This window comes from Delphinus delphis, chromosome 1 (genome assembly GCF_949987515.2).
Source record: "Delphinus delphis chromosome 1, mDelDel1.2, whole genome shotgun sequence".
NCBI lineage: Eukaryota > Metazoa > Chordata > Mammalia > Artiodactyla > Delphinidae > Delphinus > Delphinus delphis.
In genome coordinates, this window is record NC_082683.1 from 163,291,819 (window position 1) to 163,316,438 (window position 24,620).

At 49.0% G+C, this 24,620-nt stretch overlaps 1 protein-coding gene across 1 annotated transcript in view; it reads left to right on the top strand.

The window, feature by feature from the left end:
- Positions 1–6,089: 6,089 nt before the first annotated feature.
- Positions 6,090–24,620, top strand: part of LOC132432027 (calpain-8-like) — a 61,671-nt gene continuing 43,140 nt past the window's right edge. Inside the window, 3 exon segments of the mRNA XM_060021922.1 lie at positions 6,090–6,326; positions 9,587–9,603; positions 9,605–9,654. Of these exon segments, the coding sequence (XP_059877905.1) occupies positions 6,090–6,326; positions 9,587–9,603; positions 9,605–9,654 (304 nt within the window).

Sequence of the window (24,620 nt, forward strand, 5' to 3'; positions counted from 1 at the left end):
GGCTTCCCTGGTGGCGCAGTGGTTAAGAATCCACCTGCCAATGCAGGGGACACGGGTTTGAGCCCTGGTCCAGGAAGATCCCACATGCTGCGGAGCAACTCAGCCCACGTGCCGCACAGCTACTGCAGCCCGTGCGCCTAGATCCCGTGCTCCGCAACAAGAGAAGTCACCACAATGAGAAGGCCGCACACCGCGATGAAGGATAGCCCCCGCTCGCCGCAACCAGAGAAAAGCCTGCGTGCAGCAACGAAGACCTGAAGCAGCCAAAAATAAATAAATAAAATAAAATAAAAATTTATTAAGAAAAAAAGTGGGCTGGACTTAGTAGCCTTGCATCTAATGAGTAGAATAAATCAGGAGCGACAGTGTGCGATTTCAGAAACTAGGTTGTAGAAGGTGCTGCGATTTCCTCTTTGGTCTCTTGGATTGCTCGCTCTGGAGGAAGTCAGCTGCCATGTCATGAGGACACTCAAGCAGCCTATGGAGAGCCCCACAGAGTCAGAAACTGAGGCCTCCTGCCAACGGCCATGTGAGTGCACCATCTTGGGAGTGGATCCTCCCACCCCAGTCAAGCCTTCAGTTGACTGCAGCTCCAGTCAACATCTTAACTGCAGCCTCAAGAAAGACTCTGAGGCCAGAACCACGCAGCTAAGCTATTCTTGACTTCCTTCCCCACAGAAATGGTAAGATAATAAGTATTTGTTGTTCTAGGCCACTAAGTTTGGGATAATTTGTTAGCAGCAATAGGTAACTAATATACAGGCTGATTTGTCTCACACTCAGTTGATGATCACTGACTCCACTGTGCTATTAGTGTTGCCTGGCAACCATACTGTTATGTCTCCATCCTTTCATTCTCCCATTCTCTTTCATCCCTTCCCTCTTTCAAATCTCCAACACCTCCACCCCATTCTCACTCTCAGCTAATGTCCTTAATTCCTATTTCCATGAGTAAACATTAAAGCAGTCAGAAGAGAACTTTCCAGGGTCCCACTGTCATATCTACGTTCACATCTGTTCTGCCTTCTCTCCTGTGACTAGGGATGGACTCTCTGTACTACTAGCTAAGGCCAATGTCTTCCTTTGGGTTCTAGATCTGATCCTTTCTTGCCCACTCAAGGACATCCCTCGTGAAATTCTTCCCCCGTCTCTGTTTCTGGAAGGAAAGAGCATTGATCTGTGACTAATTGCTGCTCATAGGTCAAGTAAGATGAGGACAGAGAAATAACCATTGGTTTTAGCAACATCATGGTCATGAGGTTCATTGCCGCAGTGGTTTATCCTGAAAATCTGACTGGAGGGATATTAAAAGAGCCTGGGAGGGTAGAATTAGGCACAGTGACTGTATATACCCCTTTGATGAAATTCTGTTGTAAAAAGAAAGGGAGAAATGGATCAGGGATATGGGTTCAAGAAAGGTTAGAAAGAGGAGAAGTTAAAGGAAGGTTGTATGCAGAAGGAAATGACCTCGTAGAGAAGCAGAAAACTGACGATGCAGGTACATCCATGGCCCCCTGGCGGCAGGGACAGAGGGCAAGGGAGTGTGTGACATAGTGACGTGCCCAAAAGAACGACCTCGAAAACAGTTACTAAGCTCCAGCAATTATCCATGGCACTCTGAAGCCTTGCATGATAAATTTTAGATGTGCACAGTTCCAGCCTTCCATGGCCTTGTTTTCTACAACAGGCTGGGCCAGGACAGTTCTCACCTTTTTTCCAAGCTTTTTTTTTTTTTCTAGGAAGTAGTTTCCTTTTTGGAGGAAATCACGTTGCCCCTATTTGCTCAAAACATGAGTCCTGAACCATTAGAGCTCTAGGGGTGGGGTGGGAGAGGGTCTCCGTGAGGCCAGCGGTATCCTGGCCACGTCCCCTGTCCCACCCAGCCTTCCCGGCCACTCCTGTACACGCAGAGGAGGGACCCTTGGCAATTCATCTCGCCACCTGCCCAGACCCACGGCCACTACCTTATTTAGGCCGTCATCCATTCTTGCCTGGTTTAGAGTGATTGCCTCTTAACTACAGAGAAAAATTCCATGTTCAAAGCCCCTACAAACTGTATCATCTAGTCCATCACCTCATCCCTCACTCCAGCCGCTCTGAAGGATATTAATTGTCCTTCCTGCCTTTATTCTTGCTGCTTCTCTAGTCTTCGATGCCCTTTTCTCACTGCCCTCTTTCAAATCCTAATCATCCTTCAAGTCCCTTAAATCTTCAGGATCCAGCTGGAATGCTACCTCGTCCATGAAGCCTTCCTTATCCTCTGTCACCTCAGAATTGGTCCCTCCTTTCTTTGAGTGTTGTTCTGTCTCTCCTATAGCATTGAAGTTCCTTGTGGGCAGGGGTGGTGTTTACTTGTCTCTTGATCCTTCTACTTGGTGGCTGCCCCTGCCCAGCAAAGTGTCGGTGCAGAGAAAGCTTGTGGGTTGGAGAGCCGAATGGTCAATGGGCTTCTTTCTCGCAGGTCTCCTGCCTCATGGCCTATTGCCCAGGCCAGGGCTTCCCACTGGTAGGCAGTGTAGGTCCTGTGCCCTGGAAAGAACATGGAATTTAAAACCAGGAGACTTGGGCTTCCCTGGTGGTGCAGTGGTTAAGAATCTGCCTGCCAATGCAGGAGACACGGGTTTGAGCCCTGGTACAGGAAGATCCCACATGCCACGGAGCAACTAAGCCTGTGTGCCACAACTACTGAGCCTGCGCTCTAGAGCCCGCGAGCCACAACTACCGAAGCCTGCATGCCTAGAGCCTGTGCTCCACAAGAGAAGCCACTGCAATGAGAAGCCCACACACTGCAACGAAGAGTAGCCCTTGCTTGCCGCAACTAGAGAAAGCCCATTCACAGCAACGAAGACCCAAGGCAGCCAAAAATAAAAATAAATAAAAGAATTAATTAAAAAATACTGTAAAACAAAAACAACAACAAAATAAATAAATAAAATCAGAAGACTTAGGGTCAAGTTTGCCATGTGAGTAACTTTGGGTTAGTCTGACAGTACAATCTACCCATAGACTTGCTGTGACTCTCTAATGGATCATGGACTTGAAAGTGCTACCTCTTAAGTTTTTACATTAGTCACACTGGGTCCGTAGGGTCTCGGTTGGCCACTGGGGGGCAGTCTCAGCTAGCCTCCTAGCTGGGCTTGAGTGGATCCACCCTTTCCTGCCAGGGATGAGAGACTGGGGTGGTGTGCGATCCCACAGACCTGGAGAGCGATGAGCCCACACATCTGGCCTTCCCAGCCTTCTGTTTTCTCAGGGCTGGTTAGATACGGATCAGTCTTACAGCTCTGGCACTCTTTGGAGTGATGGGATACTTCCTGTCCTGGGCAGACGGGGAACCCATCTTTTACTTAGAGACGACTCATGAACGCGTGGATCACAGCAGGCCATCGTCTCTGTAATACTCTTTTCTTTTATTTAAAAATTTTAATTGAGATATAATTCACATAATCAAAACTCACCATTTTAAAATATACAATTCTGTGATTTTTTTCATTATATTCACTATGTTGTGCAACCATCACTGCTTATCTAATTCCAGAAAACTTCCATCACCCCCGATGAGAAACCTCACACCTATTTGTAGTCAGTCCCCGTTCCCCTCTCTGCTCAGTTTCCGGCAACCAATAATCTACTCTGTCTCTGTGGACTTGCCGATTCTGAATATTTCATATAACTAGAAGCACACAACTTGTGGCCTTTTGTGACTGGCTTCTTTCACTTAGCATAATATTTTCAAGGGTCATCCATGTTGTAGCCTATGTCAGTACTTCATTCCTTTTTATGGCTGCATACTATTCAGTTGCATGGCTGTACTACATTTTGTTGGTCTATTCACGCGTTGACGGACATTGGGCTGTTTCCACTTTTTGGCTATTGTGAATAATGTCTTATGAGCATCGGAGTAGAAGTTTTTGTGTGGACTTAAGTTTTCAAGTCTGTTTCAATTCCCTGGAGTGGAATGTTGCTAGAAGTTACTCTGTCACTCTGAGGAACTGCCAAACTCTTTTCCAAAGTGCCCGTATATTTTCCATTCCCACCAGCGATGTACGAGAACTCTGTAATCCTCTCGACACTGGACTCACCCCATGCTTGCCTTAGAATTCTGAAATGGGAAGGCCCAGGAGAGAGACTGAAGTTAAGGTTCTGCATGACGAAGAGCTTTGCAGACTTTGTCTGAAAAGCACACTTGGGCTTTGGGGTGATTTGTCTTCCTTGCTGAGGACACAATGCAGCCTTGTCCTTCTGGCTGAGAGGAGCCGCTGTGGATAAGCTGAGTGCTCTGTCTGAGCTGCATTCACCAACGCTGTTTGCCTAGAAGAGTTCTTACTAGTCGGTGCCGGCAGGTGTGTTTCTGCCCAGCCTCATCGGCCTCTGTTGTGGATCCTGGGCTTCCTGGGTGGAGCTGGCAGTGGCTCTTGTGGGGTGTCTGAGGTGTGAGGCTGGGGAGATGTCTGTTCAGGTTGACAGGGCCAGCGGGAGCCCGGCTGGGCAACGGGGAGACGTTGGCTGTCAGCTCAGGTGGGGCTGGTGAGCAGAGACGGCTCCTGGCTCGGAAAATGAGGGTTCTCTTCCCAGCAGCTCAGACCTGTCTCCCTAGATGAGGATGAATTTGTTCATGCAGCATCTGGACGTGACAAGGGAGGTGATTTAGGCAGGTGGGGTGGGAAAGAGATTGCTAACCCCAAAGGAGACCCTTATGGAGAAGGGAAATCACCAGCTGTGCTTACTCAGTGATTAGATGGAGAAGGGCTTGTTCATTTCAGTCAGTCTAAAGGGAGTGTTCCCGGGAGGCTCGGGGAGAAACCGAAGCAGGGAAAACAATCTCATGAGCTCCCTGCCTGAAGATGCTGGGTCCACTCTACCTGGTATGTATCTATCCAACCACTGGGCATCTTATACCTGTGGGTGTTTATTCATTCACTGCCTTCTCCTTTTTTGTCTGTTGTCAAGTCTCCCTCTGCCTCTGTCTCATGAGGACCCTTGTGATTGCATTTAGGGCTACAATAATCTCCCCATTTCAAGATCCTTAATCACCACTGCCAAGGTCGTTTTTCCAAATACGGTATGTACTATTCACAGGTTCCAGAGTTTGGGACTCAGGATCTTTGGAGGACCATTTTTCAGCCACTCCCCCTCCCAGTTTCAAAAATCACTGACGTTCCAGATTCTTAGGGTAAACCAGGCCTCGGAAATTGGAACCCTGAGAAAAGCGATTAATGCAAGGTCCCAGAGCCCATTTCCCTTCTGATATTAGAACCCACAACTCTTATTCCCCAGGCCTTCTCTTTCTGGTCCTGGTTCCTAGGAATAACCATGACTGGTACTTCCTGAGTGTTTCTTCTGTACTATTCTAAGCAAATTCCATGTACTATCTCATCACCCTTCCAAACAACCCTATAAGGTAGAGCCTACTGTTACCTTTCGCTTTACAGGTGAGAAAATTAAGGGGATGAGAGGTTAACTAACTTGCCCAAGGTGACAGAGCTAATTACTGGTGCTGTTGGGCTAGATACCCAGGCAAAGGCCAAACCCTTCACTTGTAGGAGGGACACCTTTGCTTGGGGTTACTCTGATCCACTCCATGAATCACCCTTCTCTGATATTTTTGTCCTTCTAGCGAATATGGAACTAAACTTTTCTGGAAGGAAAGGAGACCCCTCTAACCCCTTGCCCTCCTGCTGAGAAGCAATTCCTTGGAAAATACTGGCCTCAAGCTGCCCAATAAGCCTTCTCATCTCAGCTGATGGGACCAATGGGAAGTAAGCAGGGTCTTGCAATGAGATGGGGATGGATGGCTGTGATCCTAATGGATTTCTTAGGCTAATGGCCTGGGAGGGGCCCTGGAAGTTTCCCAGCTTCCAAATTGTCTGCTGAAAGCAGAAGGGGAGGGTGGGGCAGATTCACTTGCACCTTGGGTACATATCTGTTCCTGGCTGTGACTCACTTCCCTCTGGAGCAGGGCCTCGGGTGAGACGTTTACCTGTTCTACCTCCCCTTCACACTGCCTTACAGCTCCCCTCCCTGTGGGGCGGATCTCTGACGGCACAGAGCAGCTCTGCCCTTCTGTCTACCCCACAGAGCCCTCCACCATGGCAGCGCTGGCGGCTAGAGTATCCAAGCAGCAGGCGGCAGCTGAAGGTCTTGGCTCCAACCAGAAAGCCGTGAAGTACTTGGGCCAGGACTTTGAGACCCTGAGGCAGAAGTGCTTGGACTCAGGGGTCCTAGTTAAGGATCCAGAGTTCCCAGCGTCCCCACCAGCCTTGGACTACGAGGATCTTGGACCATGCTCCCCCCAGACTCAAGGCATTGTTTGGAAGCAGCCCGTGGTAAGGAGATGGGTTTGCTGTTGAGTGTCAGGATGGAGGGCCCTCGCTTCTGGTCAAAAGTAGCTGAGGGAGAAGTTATGGTTCTTGGCCCTCTGTTCCTGTAACCCGTATTTCAGCCTACCCCCACCCCTCCACTTTAAAAAACATCTTTTCAGAGGTGATAATGTATAGAGGGAAGGCATGCACTGGCTTTGGAAACAGACAAGTTAGATTTGAATCCTGCCTCTGCCTGTGTGGTCTTGGACACATAATTGCTGTGATCCTCAGTTTTTTCATCTGTAAAATGGTGCTACTGGCATCTTATTTTTCAGTGTTGGTACAAGGACTGGAGATAAAGGTCAGAGCACAGTGCTTGGCATATAACAGACACAGAAGGCATGGTAGCTATTGCCTAGGACCCCTGGGCCAGTGCAAGATGGAAAAAACCAATGCTAGAAGTAATCAGTCCTGGGGTACATTGTGACGTCGTTGCTGAAGTGTGCAGGGTTGTGAATTGTCATTGTTCTATTGAGGCTAGGGAGTGGAGAGGTGGGGCTGGGGGTCTGTGAATACAGATGGGAGTCAGGGACTCTGGGATGCTGTCACTGATTACCCCCCACCCCAGATCTCAAGGGCAAGGGATGTAGAACCATCCCCCCAAAACCTGGGCCCATGACCTACTGCTCTGTGACCCTTGTCAGTGATTTAACCTCAAGGATAGGAGCCCCCCACACACAGAGTAGTTGTGAGAATTGAGATAATCCTTTGAAGTGCTCTGCTCAGTGCCTGGCCCACAAGTCTCATAAGAGAACACGCTTTGCGACCCTTGGCCAGGGGGCCGTTTGTCTTCTAGACCACGATGGGAAAATCAAGCCATGGTCCTTATTTTCTTGGCAATGGTTGAAGAGGGAAGTTAAGGAGAGAATAACTCCTTGGATGTGGTCAAAATCACCCTTTAACTCCAACTATCTCTACCCCTTCTGTTTTCATCCTATCAATTTTACACAACAGTTACCACCTCTGAGCATAACTCCTTGGCCCTTCTTCCCTCCAGCCCCCCATAGCCATCTTCCATGCCCCTCTGGAACCTATGTGGGTGCTCTGGGATGTTGGCAAAACCAAGGTTGGGAACCATGGTTTTATATTCTAGTGTCAAGAGTTGGCAGCCACATTTCATTTCAACAGACAGTTTTTTTAGGCCTCTGTTTTGGGCCAGGCATTGGCTATGCCCTGTTTAGAAAGGTGGTCGGGGAGAAACTGAGCTGGGATCTCGGCTCTGAGGGAGACTGTGAGGAGGCAGACACATGAATAAAGGACCGACATCCTGGGCAGAATGAAGGAAGTGCTAACAGAGGCATCAATCACGGGCATGGCAATGTGGGATGTTAGGACTGAATGATGGAAAGACTTAGGGGAGGAGAATACATTCGAGTGGAACTGAAGGACCCCAAGGAGCTTGGGGGAGGGGAGATGGATATGGGGGGAGGGGAGAAGATTTCACTCTGTGACCAAAATCAGGTATCTTTAGCCTTTGCCTAGTTTTTCTCTTTCACTTGAAATTCTTAAAGCCCTCACCTCCTCAACCGCATTTCATGTTCTCCCCTAAACTGTGTCTTTACCTGGTCTCACTGTCCACGTAAATATGATAAATTCAGACTGGAATGCTGATTTGTGCCTGTCAACAAAATGCTATAAAAGCCAGACCATGAGGTAGTAGAACCTGATTAATGTGGAACTGAAGGACTCCCATTATTGAGAGTTTTCAGATGAATAAATAAAAGCTTGTCAGAATGTACCCTCTCCATCCCCAGTCATCAGTGAAGGATTCTCACTCAGCTGCTTTTGACCAGGCTGTGCTCACATATCACAGGATACATTATAGGACCCAGTTTTATCCTCTAAGATCTTACAGATTATTGAATAGACTCTTGAGTTTGTAATGACCCTGATTCTATCTCTATTGGGAAGGTGCCTTGGAATCTGGGAAAACTCAGCCTGTTCCTAAATGCTTCATTTCTTTCTTCCCTTGAAGTCTCTCAGGGGCCTGCAGGAAGGTTGGGTGTCCAGAAATGAGGTGCACCAATGAGTTCATTTGCTCTTCTTTCCTCCCCTTCCCTCCCCTCCCCCTCCCCCTCCCTTCCCACTTCCTCCCTCCCTCCCCCTACCCCCCTCCCTCCCTCCCTTCCTTCCATCCTCCCTCCCTCCCTCCCTCCCTTCCTTCCTTCCTTCCTTCCTTCCTTCCTTCCTTCCTTCCTCCTTCCCTCCCTCCCTCCCTCTCTTTCTTCTTTTTTTCTTAAATTGTGGTAAAATACACACAACATATAATTTACCATCTTAACCATTTTTTTTTTTTTTTGCGGTACGTGGGCCTCTCACCGTTGTGGCCTCTCCCGTTGCGGAGCACAGGCTCCGGACGCGCAGGCTCAGCAGCCATGGCTCACGGGCCCAGCCGCTCCGCGGCATGTGGGATCTTCCCGGACCGGGACACGAACCTGTGTCCTCTGCATCGGCAGGTGGACTCTCAACCACTGCGCCACCAGGGAAGCCCTGTTAGATTTTTTTTTACCCATATGCACATATGTTTTTTAAATAGAAAACAAGTTAATGATTTTTTTTTAATATTTGGAAGAAAAAAAAAAAAGCCAGTCCAAAGGCACTGTCTTGGCCCATTTAGGTAGGAGCTAGCAGCTTTATACAAGGCTGTAGGGCTGCCACTTTGAGGTAGGTGAGCAGGGAAAGCGTAGGTCAGATGTGGGAATGGAGCTGAGTTCTCCTCTCTGTATAGGACACTTCCTGACGCCTCAGTGTTTCCATCAGCACACGGGGTCATCATTGAGTCAAGTATTTAATGAGCATGTACAGGGTGCAGGGCATTTTGTTAGAGTGTTATACATTAGCCTCATCCTCTCCCTGTAAATAGGGGTGTTGTCTGAATGGGTGAGATCATAGTTCCTCAGGTCATTATCTCAGCCTTTGCCTTGCTCCTACCCTCCCCCCTACCCGCTTTCCCACCCACACACCCACACAGTATGTATAGCGATAAAGAGCTGGCCGTGGGCACCAGCTCCTGCTCAGCCACCCCTGGCTGTGTGACTGTGGGTAGCTCTCCTGCCTTCTCTGGGCTTCAGCATCCTCAGCAATAAAAGGCGGTATGTGCAGGAGATGTTCTCCTAGGTCTCTTCCATGAATTTTGGGACTATCAAGTTCTTTCACTCTTGCTGTCACCATCCCTGGGCATCTGGTGACTTGGGTTTTGCAATTGCTTTCCCAATGGGTTTCAGGAATTGTGTCCCAGCCCTGTTTATCGTTGGTGGAGCCACGCGTACAGACGTTTGTCAGGGTGTGCTAGGTGAGTAACTGGGGAGAGTCCTATTTGATTTGGGAGACGGCAGGTGTGTACGTGTCATGAGTAACGTCAGATTACGCTGTTAGAGTTGACCGACTACATTATGTCTGTGACTTATCCGTATGCGTTTGTGTTTTGAGACCGTACTCTCCATTCTGGGTCTGGCATGCTGGAACTACATTTGGTTCCTCCTAACAAGAGATTTTCCATAGGCTCATTTAACCCCTTTTAGTGCTAGAGTCACGAGCCAGAATTATAGGCATGCAGTAGATAACCACGCTGTGCTGTGTTTTGTAGTGACCTTTAAGTGGATGTAATTTGCCCTGTGGAATGGCCATGTCTATATAATCATGGGCTGTCATAATAGATGCTCTTAGCATGAGTAAGAAAAGAAGAATCCCAGCTTTCCAGCCAAGCTTCTTTCCAGCCCGGAATCCTGGGATTAAGAAGCTTCACTTCCCAACCTTTCATATTCCCTCCAAATCAGGCTCAGTTAAGTTGAGGAAATAATTTATTTTGTACGTTCTAGCCTTAAGTGTTGGAAACCGAGGTTTTCCTTGAGAGCAGATCAGCACTGTTGATCTCATAAGCCCTCCTGATCCCAGGGCATCACAGTTTCTTCACTGAGTGGGACAACACTGACGTTTCAGGGACAACACGGCTCTGAATTGAATTCGCTGGGCTTCCAAACGGCCAGCCAGTGACAGCTTCAGGAAATAGACCTGGAAACGAAGGCAAGAGGAGACAAATCCTATCTGCTGAAAATTAGCCAAACAAACAAAATCTCAGCGTCCACGTGGCCCCGATCACCCTTTATCCTTCAGGAGATTTCCCCTCCATCCTTTTTCTCCTTGTTCCTCCTGTTCTCTTGAGCCTGTGGGAAACTTTTATGATTTTGAATCACCGGCATTTATTTTAAATGCTTCCAATGTTCTCTCCTTTGACGAGTATAGCCAATATCCCCTTAGCCAGAGCTCATGGTGCGTGAGCACAAAGCAGTGAGAACGATTCGGGTACCGCACAGACGCGAGCCCTGTTCCCTGAAAGCCACAGTCTCCTAAGCCTTTGTGTGAGGGCTCACACAGGGGTAGCGTTCTGACCTTTTATTGCTCTGGATGACTGTGCTGTGCCTTTTTCCTTCCAGCTAAATATTTAACCTAATTGAGCACATGTCTCAGGGAAACACAGCTTCTAATCTCTGCTTTTAACAGCTTCTTGTTGTAGATGTTTTGACTTTGGCAAAGGTATTTAATAAGTGTGTTTTAATTGATCAACTTGGATAGATCTTCCTTTGAATAGTTTTAAGCTCAGAGAAAAGAAGCGTTCCCAAAAGAGACCTGAGCGTTACCATGGTGAGCGTGCGCTGCTGATGGAGCCTGCAGCTAGAGGAGCAGTAAATGAACCTGATTCTCCGAATCCGACTCACGTCAAAGTGAGGGGGCCACGCCGTGGAGGCTGCTCCGGGTTAGCCCTGCTGCAGTGGTGGTTTTTAATGAGCAGAGCGGAAAGCGGGTGTTGAGTCCAATTTCCTGAAGGATGCTGGGTACGGGGCCGGAGGGCCTGTGGACCAGATGGAGCCTCAACGTGTATCGAAGTGGGTGCCTGCACGCCAGGCCTGCAACTCAGCACCAGGGTGGTTGCCAGGAGCTGAGTGACAACAACCTGTGTGGCCTGTGAGACTTGAGCTCGGTGGCGTTAACAATGGGGTGGATCGTGGCGAGATTAAGAAGAAAACTTCCTGATCAGAGAACCAGGGGGTGTCATGCTGCACCTGTTGAATCAGGGTGTGACAGGGATTCATGTTTGTTCAGGCTTGACACAGTCCAGCACAGTGCAGTGGGGTCTGTTCCAGGTTTAAAACATCTTTGTTATTATTTTTTATTTATTATTATCTTAAAAATTTTTTTAAATTATTATTTATTATTATCTTAAAAATTTATTTATTTTTGGCTGCGTTGGGTCTTCATTGCTGCACGTGGGCTTTCTCTAGTTGCGGTGAGCGGGGGCTACTTACTCTTCATTGCGATGCGCGGGCTTCTCATTGCTGTGGCCTCTCTTGTTGCGGAGCATAGGCTCTAGGCGCGCGGGCTTCAGTAGTTGCAGCACACGGGCTCAGTAGTTGTGGCTCACGGACTCTAGAGCGCAGGTTCAGTAGTTGTGGCGCATGGGCTTAGTTGCTCCGCGGCATGTGGGATCTTCCCGGACCAGGGCTCGAACCCGTGTCCCCTGCATTGGCAGGCGGATTCTTAACCAGTGCGCCACCAGGGAAGTCCTGTTATTATTTTTTAACAGTTGATCTATATAATGAAAATGATGTCCTTTACACAGTTTTGTGTTACCGTGATTTTATTATTATTTTGAATCCACACTGTTCAAAAATGAAAATAGCTGAAAGGTCCACCGTGAAGATTCAGCTTCCTGTCTGTCTCCATCTATTCCACTGCTTGCTGTCCTGGAACCTTTTTTTTTCCCTTATCCTTTCACTGTTTCTTTATGCAAATTCAAGCAAGTCTAAATACGTATTCTAATTTGTATCCCCTTCTTGCCTTGAAGGCAGCATACTGTAAACATTGTTTAGCACCTTTCCATTATTTGTTATTATTTTACTAAATAAAATGTCTTGGAGCTCTTTCCATGTCAGCGTATGAAGGGCTTCATTCCTTTGTAACCACTCAGAATATTGCAGTCCATTGTGCGAAGTACCAGTTGATTTAGCCTGTCTCCTACTGATGGACACGAGTTATTTTCTCTCTTCAGCTATTATACAAAATGGTGCAGTGAATGTCCTTCTCCGCGGTAGTGTGTGTGTGAGGGTTTTTGTCAGCAGGTTTGAAGTGTGGCTGCTTCAGTCACCATGGAATATCTTTCCCTTCTATTTGATTCCCAGTGCTTAGTGACCTCATATTCAGTCCCACTATCACCACTGTCTTATCTACTCTGAGGAAAGGGCCCAGGACAATCATTTACACTTGAGTGTGAATTTGAGTCAGTGGGCTACCAGAGGATTTGTATATTGAACATTATCTCCAGAGCATGAAAGAATTGTACCGTTACATCTTTAGTTACACCAACTCTCACTAACTTATTTCCTTTTGGTATGAATGCAGACAATGAAGCACAGTAATAGAAATCATGGCTTATATTCATATTACATTACAATTGTTGCAAATAATTCAAAATACCACATATTCATCGTTACCTCATAATTATGGTGCTTATTAGTCGCCACTCCAAAACTTTTATATAGAATGTTAATAAAGAAGTACGAACCTTACCATATTCTAATGTAAAAAACATATTTTGATAACTATTTCAATGTAATTATATTATATATATACAATGTATTTCTCGCCAAGCCAGGCTTCATCCTCGCCATGTGAGCCCCTTGCCTCCCACCAGAGTCTGTGCTCATGTAGATTCCAGGAGCTAGCTTTCTTTGGAGACATTATTATAGGAAGAAAGACTGGGAAGTCTGCAATGCTAAAGATTCAATTGCTCCAGGTAATTCTTACTGTGTAATATGACTTTCTGTTGGGTGACTCAGTCTCTGCCTGAGGGCGGTGTGGTTTGCCTCCACACCAGTAATCAAATGCGTATCTGTTGATGAAACAGCCCCCAGACAAAAATCCCTCCCTGGATCCCCAGGCCTGGAGTTCTTCACCCGGACACACTGAGGAGGGCTTCCCTGCAGCTGCAGCCTTACCACGCTTGGTCTTCCTGGCAGAGCCCACGTTCACCAGATCTAGCAAGGGCCACACACACAGCATCCCTCCAGTGTGAGGAGATCTCAGGGCCACACCATAGTGAGAGGGAATAAGTTGTTAAGTGTGGGATTATGCCCTGTCGGGCGCGTCTGCGGTGCCCACTTCCAGCAAAGGCTCATGGTTGGCGCATCACACAGGGAACTGCGGGCACCTCGTTTGTCCCTCTGCTGCCTGTCCCAGCACCGTCTGTCTCTCCTTTGCATGTTGGACCATGAGTGTCCCTCTGAGGCCTCTGTGTCCACAGAAATAGATTCTGTCCCACCACGAAGTACATGCTTCTGGCTTCTTTCACCCGACGCGGTAAGTCATGACTCTGGACTGGCCAGGACTCCTTTAGTCATTGGCTTCAGAAGTTCAACCCAGCCAGCTTAAAGAAAAAGGAGAAGTTATTGGCTCATCCCACTAGACCGTGGAAAGGGAAGGGCAGTGCTGGCCTCGAGAAGCCTGGATCTAGGGATCTAGGTGTTCCTGGAGCTCTCTCTGCCTGTCCTGTCTCCACTCCACCCTCTTCCATGCCAGGCAGGTTTCACGCAGAAGGAGAGATGACCACTAGGGTTCCAGCCTTCAACTTGGTAGTATCGCAAACCACCTTTGATTTTACAGATCTCAGAAAAAGTCTCTGATCTGGTGGTTGGGATCTTTGCCCATTCCTTGGGTTCAGCCAGAGGGGTGAGGTGCTATTTGATTGGCTCAGCTTGGGTCATGGGCTTTGCTCTTCTGACTGCCAGGCTCCCCCCAAACCACAGGGGGGTTCTCCAAAAGAAGGGGGCAGTGTGCAGTGGGCCGACAGAACGGAGAAAGTGTACCTCAATATGCCAGTGGGGTGGCGGGGACCAGGTCTGGCCAGACTGTGCTCTCCCCGCCCCAGGTCACCTTCGTCCTGCCATCTTCTCCCTGCCCCTGAATCCATCACCCTGCAGTGCTCCAGGACATGTCCCTCCCTGAAGGCTGCTCTCTTTCTCTGGATCTGTGCTACCAGCAGTGCCTAATTCAGCACCCCGGGTGCAAAAAGCCCCCCAGGGAGACCTGGGTCTTCATGGTCTGCCTGTGGCTTCACCACCTCAGTTTGCACAGCTGTACAGTGGGCTTGTAATCAAACCCAGCCTGCCGGGTGGTTGTGATGAGTAGAGAATTGACACGGCTCCTCGTCCGCCGGAAGTGGGCACTGCGATGGGCAGAAGGGGTTGTAATAACCCTGGGAGCCCTGCCTGTGTGTTCCATGGGACTGACTCTCTTCTGCATCTCTATAATCCACCGTGCTTGGGGTGTAGCAGGGCTCCGTGAATGTTTACTGGACTTCTGATCTGTTACCTAAGCCCTTTGCCTTGTATCACTATTAAATCATGAAGACAGGGGTATCTTACGTCAGAGGCTACTTGTGTTTTTTCTTCCTTCTTTGCCAATATCACTCTTGGCCATCAGGCTGGATCAGGTATTTTGAATAAAGAAATCCCAACCTGGGGACTCCCCTGGTGGTCCAGTGGTTAGGACTCGGCACTTTCACTGCAAGGGGCCTGGGTTCGATCCCCAGTTGGGGAACTACGATCCCGCAAGCTGGGAGGCACCGCCAAAGGAAAAAAAAGAAAAAATAAAATCCCCATCCAGAAGGTGACTACATGTCTTTATTATTTATTTATTTATTTATTTATTTTTGCGGCACGCGGGCCTCTCACTGTCGTGGCCTCTCCTATTGTGGAGCACAGGCTCCGGACGCGCAGGCTCAGCAGCCATGGCTCATGGGCCCAGCCGCTCCGCGGCATGTGGGATCTTCCCGGACCGGGGCACGAACCCGTGTCCCCTGCATCGGCAAGTGGACTCTCAACCGCTGCGCTACCAGGGAAACCCTCCCCTGTATTTTTGATTGTTTTGTGTTGGGTGGTAATTGCTAATAATAGGAGCCTTATTGAAGGCTTTTCTCTGCAGCGGGCACCAAGCTAAGCACTTTCATAGATTATCTCCTTTTTATCTTTATAACAACTCCAAGAAGTAGCAACTGTATCATGCCATTGCCCTGTAAGTAGCTGCTACTAGATGAGGTAGTTCAGAAGGTGAACCAAATGTTAATGAGGGGTGGGGGAGGAGTAGTGAAGGCAGATGCAAAGCGGGGATTTGAGGAGAGGCTAAGGAGAAGCTGTGTGTGGTCTCAGGGGAGGAGAGAAGGCTCCTGAAACTTCATGATCGTCTTGCCCAGGAGTCTAGGGCGCAGTATTTCATATAGGGGGATAATCCAATTTGCTTCGGCTTCCGAGGGCTCTGCAGGGTGTGGAAAGGCAGGAAGCTAGTCATCCTGCTGCACTAGACCTGGCTCGGACACTGACTGACCTTGAGACGTCCCGTAGCTGCTCAGGGCCTCAGCTGTACAGATCTGGAAAGTGGGGATTAAATGCCCCCTTCACCTGGTGCAGAGCCTGAGAGGTTCAAATGTAGGAAGACACTCTCCTTTTTGGGGGGATGCTGACGAAGGGGGGGCCTTATGTGATTTCAGGGGAATTCTTGGAGGGTGAAGGGCTGAGCTTCGGGTGCTTTTTTGTTCTCATCTCCATTTTGAAAGAACGCACCCGGCCCAGAAACCGTTGGATTCACCTACTTTGGGATTTGGCAGGATTTATCAGGGGCCAGGCACGCACGGTCCATTAGTCCAGAGTACACCTGCAGGCCCCAAGGAGGTGCAGAGAACGGGCACTTTACACGTAACTCAGAGCGGGAGGTGGTAGTGCTGAATGGACCCGGGCAGAGCAGGGTCCATTGTGACTTGTGAGTGTGACTGGTTCCCAGACGCATTGAGGACAAGAGACCACTGCAGACAGAGCCCGAGAGCCACCACCTACTAGCCCAGGAGACACTGAGGCTCCTATTTAGCCCTGGATACAGGAAGGCCACTGGAGTTGTCCCTTCTGAGCAGAAGTGTCGCTTATCGCGGGAGACTTTCTGAAAGCTCGTCTCAGACAGCGCCTCTGGAGTCCCTGTGATCTACAACCGCTTTCACCTTCCCCAGGAGCCCTGCCTAGGGAAGTGGGGAACTAACTAAATTTAGTCCAGCTCAACTTAAAACTTTGTCCAACCCAGTAGTTGAAACAGTCTTTTCTGGTGTAACTCGGTCCCTTTTGGGAAGGGAAGACTCTTCAGTCCTCCAGATTCTTCTCCTCTGTCCTCTCCTCCCCAAGATGGCCATATGGGGCCTCCTGTGCACTGGCCATGTCTGCTGAAGGGGTGGTTGGTCTGCTTCCTGCCCTGCCTTCTGGTGGCATCACACTGGTGGCCTCTGTCCCTTATTTGCTGAGGCCACAGGGGAACTCAGGGGGTTTCCTGAGTGTCAGGCAGGCACCTCTGTCCATCACGGCTCACCACACTCTTAATTCTGTGGGGGCTGCCCATGCCTTCTCTGGTGCAGAACTTCTCCCCACAATGGTTTTCTCTCTGAGTCCCACCTGGGGAGGGTGTCCTCTGGGCTCACCTCACCCCATTTGGGCCCCTCCTCCTTGCTCTGGACTTTTGAAGCCCACCTCTTCCTGCCCATCTCTCTCTGCCCTCCCTGAAGCTGTATTGGCAAGTGGGGTCAGGGTAGAGGGAAGCTGGCTTGCCCACAGGGGACCATTCATCAAGATACGCAAGAGGCCCCCTAAAAATATGTCTGCTGTTACATGTACATCCATGTGCATCTTTTATATTTTTTATGTCCTGATGTCCTCTGTTCCAACTGGAGGTTGATATTTATGTATATTCTTAAACATCTCTCTTGTTGCAAATAAGTCCTTTGTGCTTAAATGATCCTATACAATAAACTGTGAGGTACAAACCCATTTTACAGATTAGAAAACAGGATCGTAAGAGTTAAGGGTTGGCTACAGGTCACTCAGCAGACAAGTCAGGGCCTGAGGATTTAAACCCGGGCTTTCTGAGGGCAAAGGCCATGTTATTTTGACTTTTCTAAGCTTGTGGCTCCCCGAGGGCAGGGACCACGCCTTTTACATCTCTCTTGTCCCAGTGTCCTACATGAGCAATGATTGCTAAATGCTGGTGAGTGATGATGACATATAAGAACTACTTCCAAATCCTGAAGGAAGGGAACCTCTCAAACATATGTTTTCCAAGGAGGGTTGGAGGCTGGTACGAGATAGGGGAGATTTACAAATGATTCGAAGAGGACAGGAATGTGAATGGAGTGTTCTGCTAGGCTGGAGGGGGTGTGAACATGGCTGATTCACTCGCTCCCCTCGCCCTGTGCACAGCCCAGCCAGCCTGGGTAGGCACTGCTCCAGGGAGTGATGTGGCTTGGGGGAGCAGGTAACAATAATCTCAGAGTAAACAGGAGCCCTGGGGATGCCAAAAGGCCACTGCAGAGCTGGAGCCCGATGTCTATCTGTGCTCCAGGGCTAAGCGTGGGGAGAGGGCAGAAGGGTGTCTGGGATGGAGGCTGGCTGCAGGAAGGGGGCTGGGGGGATCCAGTGGAAATGATGTCGTCCAGTTTCAGAAATGTCTAGCTTTGCCTCTGCTTGCGGAGGTGAGGGCTGGCATCTCTATGATTTGCAGGGAAAGAGGAATGGCGGAATGATATAGCTCAGAGGGGTGCGCAGGGGGTCAAATGGTCACTCTTCCAAATCCAGGTGGGTGGGCCTGAGTCTAATCGTGATACTCCCGAGGTCTTGAGACGAGCACATGTTGGAAGCTGGGTAAGATGACACCCTACTCTGGCTTGGGTGCCGACCTTGATGAGCCAGTCAGAGCCTTCCTCTGGCTGTTATAATTTTCTTTAACCAGGGCAGACAGGAGTGAGAGAAGGAAGGGGGAAGCAGAACGTGGTTCCCAGAAGACTCTAGGAGTAATAGACTAAAGAAACATCATTATCATTCTCATCACTGACGTTTTCATACTGCGCAGTTGTTGAAAACCGGAGACTTATGCAAAGCCGTTTTGTCCAACCTCCCTCCAGTGCAGACTTTCCTCAACCCCTGATTTTACTGTGGTCGTTCTGGCTCATGAGGTCTCGATGCGGGGGAAATGATCCTCCATGCCCCAACCCAGAGGATGTTTGGCAGTGTCTGCCATCATTTTAGGCTGTCACACTGGGAGGCAGGTGCTACCGGCATCTAGTGGGTAGAGGCCAGGGATGCTTTTGAACATCTGTCGTGCACAGGAGAGCCCACAGCACAGAATTATCCCGACCAAAGTGTCAGCAGTGCTCAGTTAGAGAAACCTGCTCCGGCTGGATACACTATGTTATAGGAGCTTTGTAATTTAATTTCTTGTTCAGTTTTAATATTTTTTCCTTTTTTAATTGAAGTATAGTTGATTTACAATGTTGTGTTGTTTTCGGCTGTCCAGCAAAGCGAGTCAGTTTTATATATATATATACTCTTTTTCAGATTCTTTTCCGTTATGGGTTATTACAAGATATTGAATAGAGTTCCCTGTGCTATACGGTAGGTCCTTGTTGTCTAACTATTTTATAAATAGTAGTGTGTATCTGCTAATCCCAAACTTACGGGAACTTTATTAACTAAGATAGTAGCTCTAAATTCTCAGTCTGGTTCTAGTCTTTAAAAAATTTTTAATGTCACATTTCTTTTTTAAAAAATTAATTAATTAATTAATTTTTGGCTGCTTTGGGTTTTCGTGGCTATGCGAGGGCTTTCTCGAGCGGGGGCTACTCTTCACTGTGGTGCGCAGGCTTCTCATTGTGGTGGCTTTTCTTGTTGTGGAGCACGGGCTCTAGGCGCACAGGCTTCAGTAGTTGTAGCACGTAGGCTCAGTAGTTGTGGCTCGCGGGCTCTAGAGCTCAGGCTCAGTAGTTGTGGCACACAGGCTTAGTTGCTCCGCGGCATGTGGGATCTTCCCGGACCAGGGCTCGAACCCATGTCCCCTGCATTGGCAGGTGGATTCTTAACCACCGTGCCACCAGGGAAGCCCCTGGTTCTAACCTTATACAGTATTCATGTATGCTGTTTTATCTCTCCCTGCTCGAGATATCAACTGCAAAATGGGCTAAGCCATGAGACTTTCCTGCTGGTAATCAGGATATGAATTGTCAGATCCCATCTGACACTTTGCTACCTACGTGACTTCGTTCAAGGAAGCATTTTGTGCCGGGGCCTCCAGTCAGCTCTCCATCTAGCCTGAGAGATGGGAATTGTCGACAAAGCCAGCACAGCCGCAAGTGTGTGTGTATGTGTTTTAATGTCGCCAAAAAGGCAGGAACTGAATGCCGAGGACTGGAAAAGGCAGGTTCACCCACGGGAGGGAGGGGAGGAGGGAGGCTCTGGTGATTGCTTGGCACTAATGTGCAGAGCGAAAACAGCAGCCTGAGTGTGAAACACTGCAGCCGCCTTACCGCAAAGAGGGGACATGGAGGCCTCAGCTGGGGCAGAACATTAAAGATGGATTTTTGGAGAACAAGCGCACATCAGCAGGTCAGAATCTTTGCGTTACATTCAGATGTGCAGTCATCATGGCATTCTTTACCTTCCTCGACTGCTCTCGAGGAAGCCCTAGTTTGCACTGACCATGAGGTGGGGGGAAACGTCAACTAGCCAATAAAAGGTATTTTCTGCCTCTGCCTGTTTCGGGCTCTTGTCTCTTTCGGATAAATATTCCTCCTTCAGCCACTCTGTTTGGGGGCTTTCTTGCTTCTTCAAGGCTGGCCCCTCTCCGGCCTCCCCAGGACAGTGCCCGCATGGAAGGGAAGGCTGAACGTCCCCCAGCCTGTGGGAGAAGAGTGGCTGGCCCTTGGGTGCCCGCTGCTGTCCTCTGGGTCCCACTGGTCTCCTGGGACTAGCGTGTGGTGTGGTCTGTTCTGCTGGTGCTGTCGGGGTCCAGTGGACCTTCCCTGGCTGACCGAGGTCCGACTCGGTGCGCTGTCACGCCTCGGGCCTGGCCCTGAGCCACGCGGTCGCCATGGCCTCTGTGGTGGGATTGACCTGCCTTCTCCCTGCGCTCAGCTCAGTCACTATCTGACGGCAGAGGGAGACTTGGGGGCGCCCTTTACCACCTTCTCTCACCTTCTCTCCACCTGAGCACTCCGTGTTACCATTTTTATTCTGCTCCCACGTGCCCCGTGGGAAGCAGGGCGTAAATGCTCTCTGCTTCAGCTTCTCTTTAATCTCTCTGTGGTTTTTCTATTGTACCTGCTCCGGCCATTGTTCAACCTCAAGGTGGAAGAGGGGCGATGCAAGCAGTTCCAATGTCTGACCTTTTCTCCTTTTTCCCGTCTCCTCTCCTGCTTGTAGTCCAGAAGCATCTCCACTTCCCCCCTGATGTCTGGAAAATTCTCTTAAGTCATAGCCCAAGTTCTTGCTACCTAGGGTTTGTCATAACACTAGGTGTTTAGATCATCAAGCTTTGATAACATGTAAATGGAATTTTTGAATTTAGAGTTTTTTTTTTTTTAAGAAAACCTGACTCAGGATTATTATTTCTTTCTTTTTATTTTTTTATTTTTTTGCGTTACGCGGGCCTCTCACTGCTGTGGCCTCTCCTGTTGCAGAGCACAGGCTCCGGACGCGCAGGCTCAGCGGCCATGGCTCACGGGCCCAGCCGCTCCGCGGCATGTGGGATCTTCCCGGACCGGGGCACGAACCCGTGTCCCCTGCATCGGCAGGCGGACTCTCAACCACTGCGCCACCAGGGAAGCCCCAGGATTATTATTTCTTGATTGGCTTAAAATGCGTTTTTGACAGAGCAGAGCAAAGACTTCATTGTAGTGGCTGGGGTCTGCCTGCTGTTTACTAGAAGCCCTGAAGCCTGCTGATGCAGTGGGTGAGGAGATCGAGGGGAGCATTATTTCAGCGGAGTAAAAAAATAAATCAGTTTATTACTTTAATAAATATTAAAGCCATTACGTATATAACCTGAAGAAGGAGTAGGAAGAAGAAAGCTCAGCTGGTCGCAGACCCCCGGTAAGGTCAGTGACGCAAAACCCTGCCCCTCCAGCTCCCTGGTCAGCCAACGCTCTAACCAGGACCCGCCCTTGCTGGAAAGTGGCTGGAGAGGCGGGCATTGTCCATCAAGACTCTTTCCCAGCTTTTTCTGTCCACCCTATTCACCACCAACCTTAGGTCCAAAAGCCTCTCAGTTGCCTTCGGAAATTAAACTTATGCTCAAGGTCCAAGCCGTGTGTCCACGGAGGAGAACGTGATGAATGTGTACAAGCATCCAGGCAGATCCCCAAACACGTTTCAGAAATGTTTTGAGTGACGGCATAAATGTCTGTCTTCCCAAGAGAGCTCTCAGAAGAGGAACACGCTCACTGGATCTGTGCCTTAGAGAAACCATCTTTGTGATGACAGCGCGTGCACACCTTACAGACTCCCTGGCAGGCATCCCAAAGCCCGTGTACGCACTGCATCTCCTTGCAGCTCTGTGTTGGCCCTGAGAGCCAGGTGGACCCCGGGAAATGGCCACAGTGAGGCAGATGAAGAGAAAGTTAAACTCTCTTCCAGCTGGGCAGCCCCTTTTGATGTCAGCAACTGAGGGGCACTTTGTGTCCGTGCTGTGAATTGTAATGTCTACGGGGTGTTCCAGGTGGGCTGTTGGAAGCAGCTGTGTGGGAGCAAGAATGTCAGTATCAGAAGAGAGCCAGGATTGCACCTCATCATGAGGGCAGGTGCTGCTCTGATCTCTGTGAGAGGCCACCTGGCACAGGGAGGGCTGCAGCCCAGTCATCTGCCCCTCCCCAGAGGCCTGCGCCTCCGCCATGGTCTTCCCTTATCTCCCTCTACCCCTGAGCTCTAGAGGCAGGGGCCCCTGATGCTGGCTTAGGTGGCCCCTGTCAGATTCAACGCATGTCCTCATTGGGCTCCACCTCTCCAGACACCAGGGAGATTCAGGTGCAAACATGTAGGTGCTATTGGGGATTTGCACAAGAACAAAATATGAGTCATTGATTCATTTGGTCACGTATTTACTTAAAAAACAATTTTAAGGGACTTCCCTGGTGGCTCAGTGGTTACGAATCCACCTGCCAATGCAGGGAACACAGGTTCAAGCCCTGGTCCGGGAAGATCCCACATGCTGTGGAGCAACTAAGCCTGCGATCCACAACTACTGAGCCTGCGCTCTAGAGCCCACAAGCCACGACTACTGAAGCCTGTGCACCTAGAGCCCATGCTCCGCAACAAGAGAAGCCACCGCAATGAGAAGCCTGCGCACCACAATGAAGAGTAGCCCCCACTTGACACGACTAGAGGAAGCCTGTGCGCAGCAATGAAGACCCAACGTAGCCAAAAATAAATAAATAAATGAATAATTTTTTAAAAAGATGATGAAAAAATAAATAAATAATTTTTAAAGTCTTTTTCATTAAAGTATATTTGATTTACAATATTTGTGTACAGCAAAGTGATTCAGTTTTATATATATATATATCTTTTCTCATATTCTTTTCTATTATGGTTTATTACAAGATATCAAATATCTTGTCCTACCTGTGCTATATGGTAGGACCTTATTGTTTATCCGTTTGATACAGAGTAGTTTGTATCTGCTAACCCCAAACTCCTAATTTATCCCTCCCTCCTTTCCCCTTTGGTGACCATAAGTTTGCTTTCTGTGTCTGTGAGTCTGTTTCTGTTTGGTAAATAAGTTCATTTGTGTGCTATTTTAGATTCCACATATAAGTGATATAGATCATATGATTTTTGTCTTTCTCTGCACATCTTTATTTTTATTCATCAGACGGTCATTGAGCCCCTACTCTGTGTCAGCCACCCGCTGGGGATGCCAGGATGGGGAATCCACATCCCTGTCCTGCAGGAAGAGATTGCAGAGACAGTCTTGTTCAAGTCACCCAAGAAGGTGCTGGGGGCTCTGAGGAGGGAGCACACGGGACACCGAAGTGGGTCAGGGATTGGACTGGGAAGCAGCTTGGGCACAGAGAAGTATAAACAAGGTCTTTAGGAAACACAAAGAAAAAGAGGTGACCTGCGGCTGGAGAATGAGAAGCATCAGGGAAGGCTTCGTGGAGGCGGGGAAAGAGGGTGGTGCTGCATGCAGCAAGGACTCTACAAGCCGAGGGGACGGATGAGTGAAAGCGTGTGCCGGAAAAGACCAGGGCGTGGTGTGTGCAGATGCGAGTTCGACTGGAGATCAGACTCATGGTGGGAGGACAGTGGGAAGCAGGCTGGGGAAGTAGGGTGGAGGCATATTGGGAAGGGTCTTGAGGCCCTGTTAGTTTTTATCTTGTTCTTAAGCAATGGAGGAAGTTGAAGATTTCTGAGCAGAGGAAAGAGGTGGTCACAGGTGTTGACAGGAAGAAGGCTGGAGTGAGAGGAGAAAACCTGTTATTTTATCCACTCTTTGGAAGTTGCCTTTGAATGAGGTACTGCCCCCCTTGGGTCTTCTTTAGTGAGAAGCCACAGTCCCGTGCCTGCTGTACCAATTCTTATCTCCTCCGGCTCTGGTCCCACCTGGGGGCCCACTGCCATCGGGGGGAGGGCGTTTGTCAGGAGCAGGGCTGGCTTCTGGGTCAGAAAAGCTCTTCAAAAAGTAACTGTGTGTGAGAGACGGAGAGAGAGAGAGACTATATGAGGCTGGTCGGGGAAAGGAAGAGGGAAAGGAATTCATTTGGGACCAAATCATGAGCCTCTCTGTTGAGAGAGATGAGGGCAGATAGAGCAAAGGGTTTTCTAGGATAACCTGGTGACGGAGCCGTACTGAGCAGATGATGGGTCCTCAGAGGTAGGTTCCTGTGTCACAGTTTCCTGACCACTTGCTCAGGCAGCCCACGTCTGAGAGAACCGTGGTGTGTTCATCCTGGACTATGTGTACAGCTTGGGCCACAGCGTGGAAAGAACACAGAGAGTTAGACGAGGTCCTCAGAGGGTCTCTGGATGGTTGAAGGGGCTTTTATCTGAAGATACAGTGAAGAGCTTCAGATTTTTTTTTGTGGGCAAAGTGAAGGCTGAGACACACAGGCTAGATTTTGGAGCCATTTGATGGGGATAGGAATGGGAGAAACTTGTCTCTAAGCCCTAAACTCCTAGAGGTAGGGCTCTGGAGTGAAACTGGGAAGAGGCAGCCGTCGGGCCAGTAAGATGAAATATTCCTTCACACGATGAGCAGCATACATAAGAACACTGAGATCTCAGAGACTGTTGTAGAAGAAGCCTATAAATGAGATGTGAGACAAATTTACATCAGTTCCAGGATGATAGATCCACCACAGGATGCTAAGGTCAGTAAAGGGTGTCTGGGGCTGTGCTTAATCTTTTG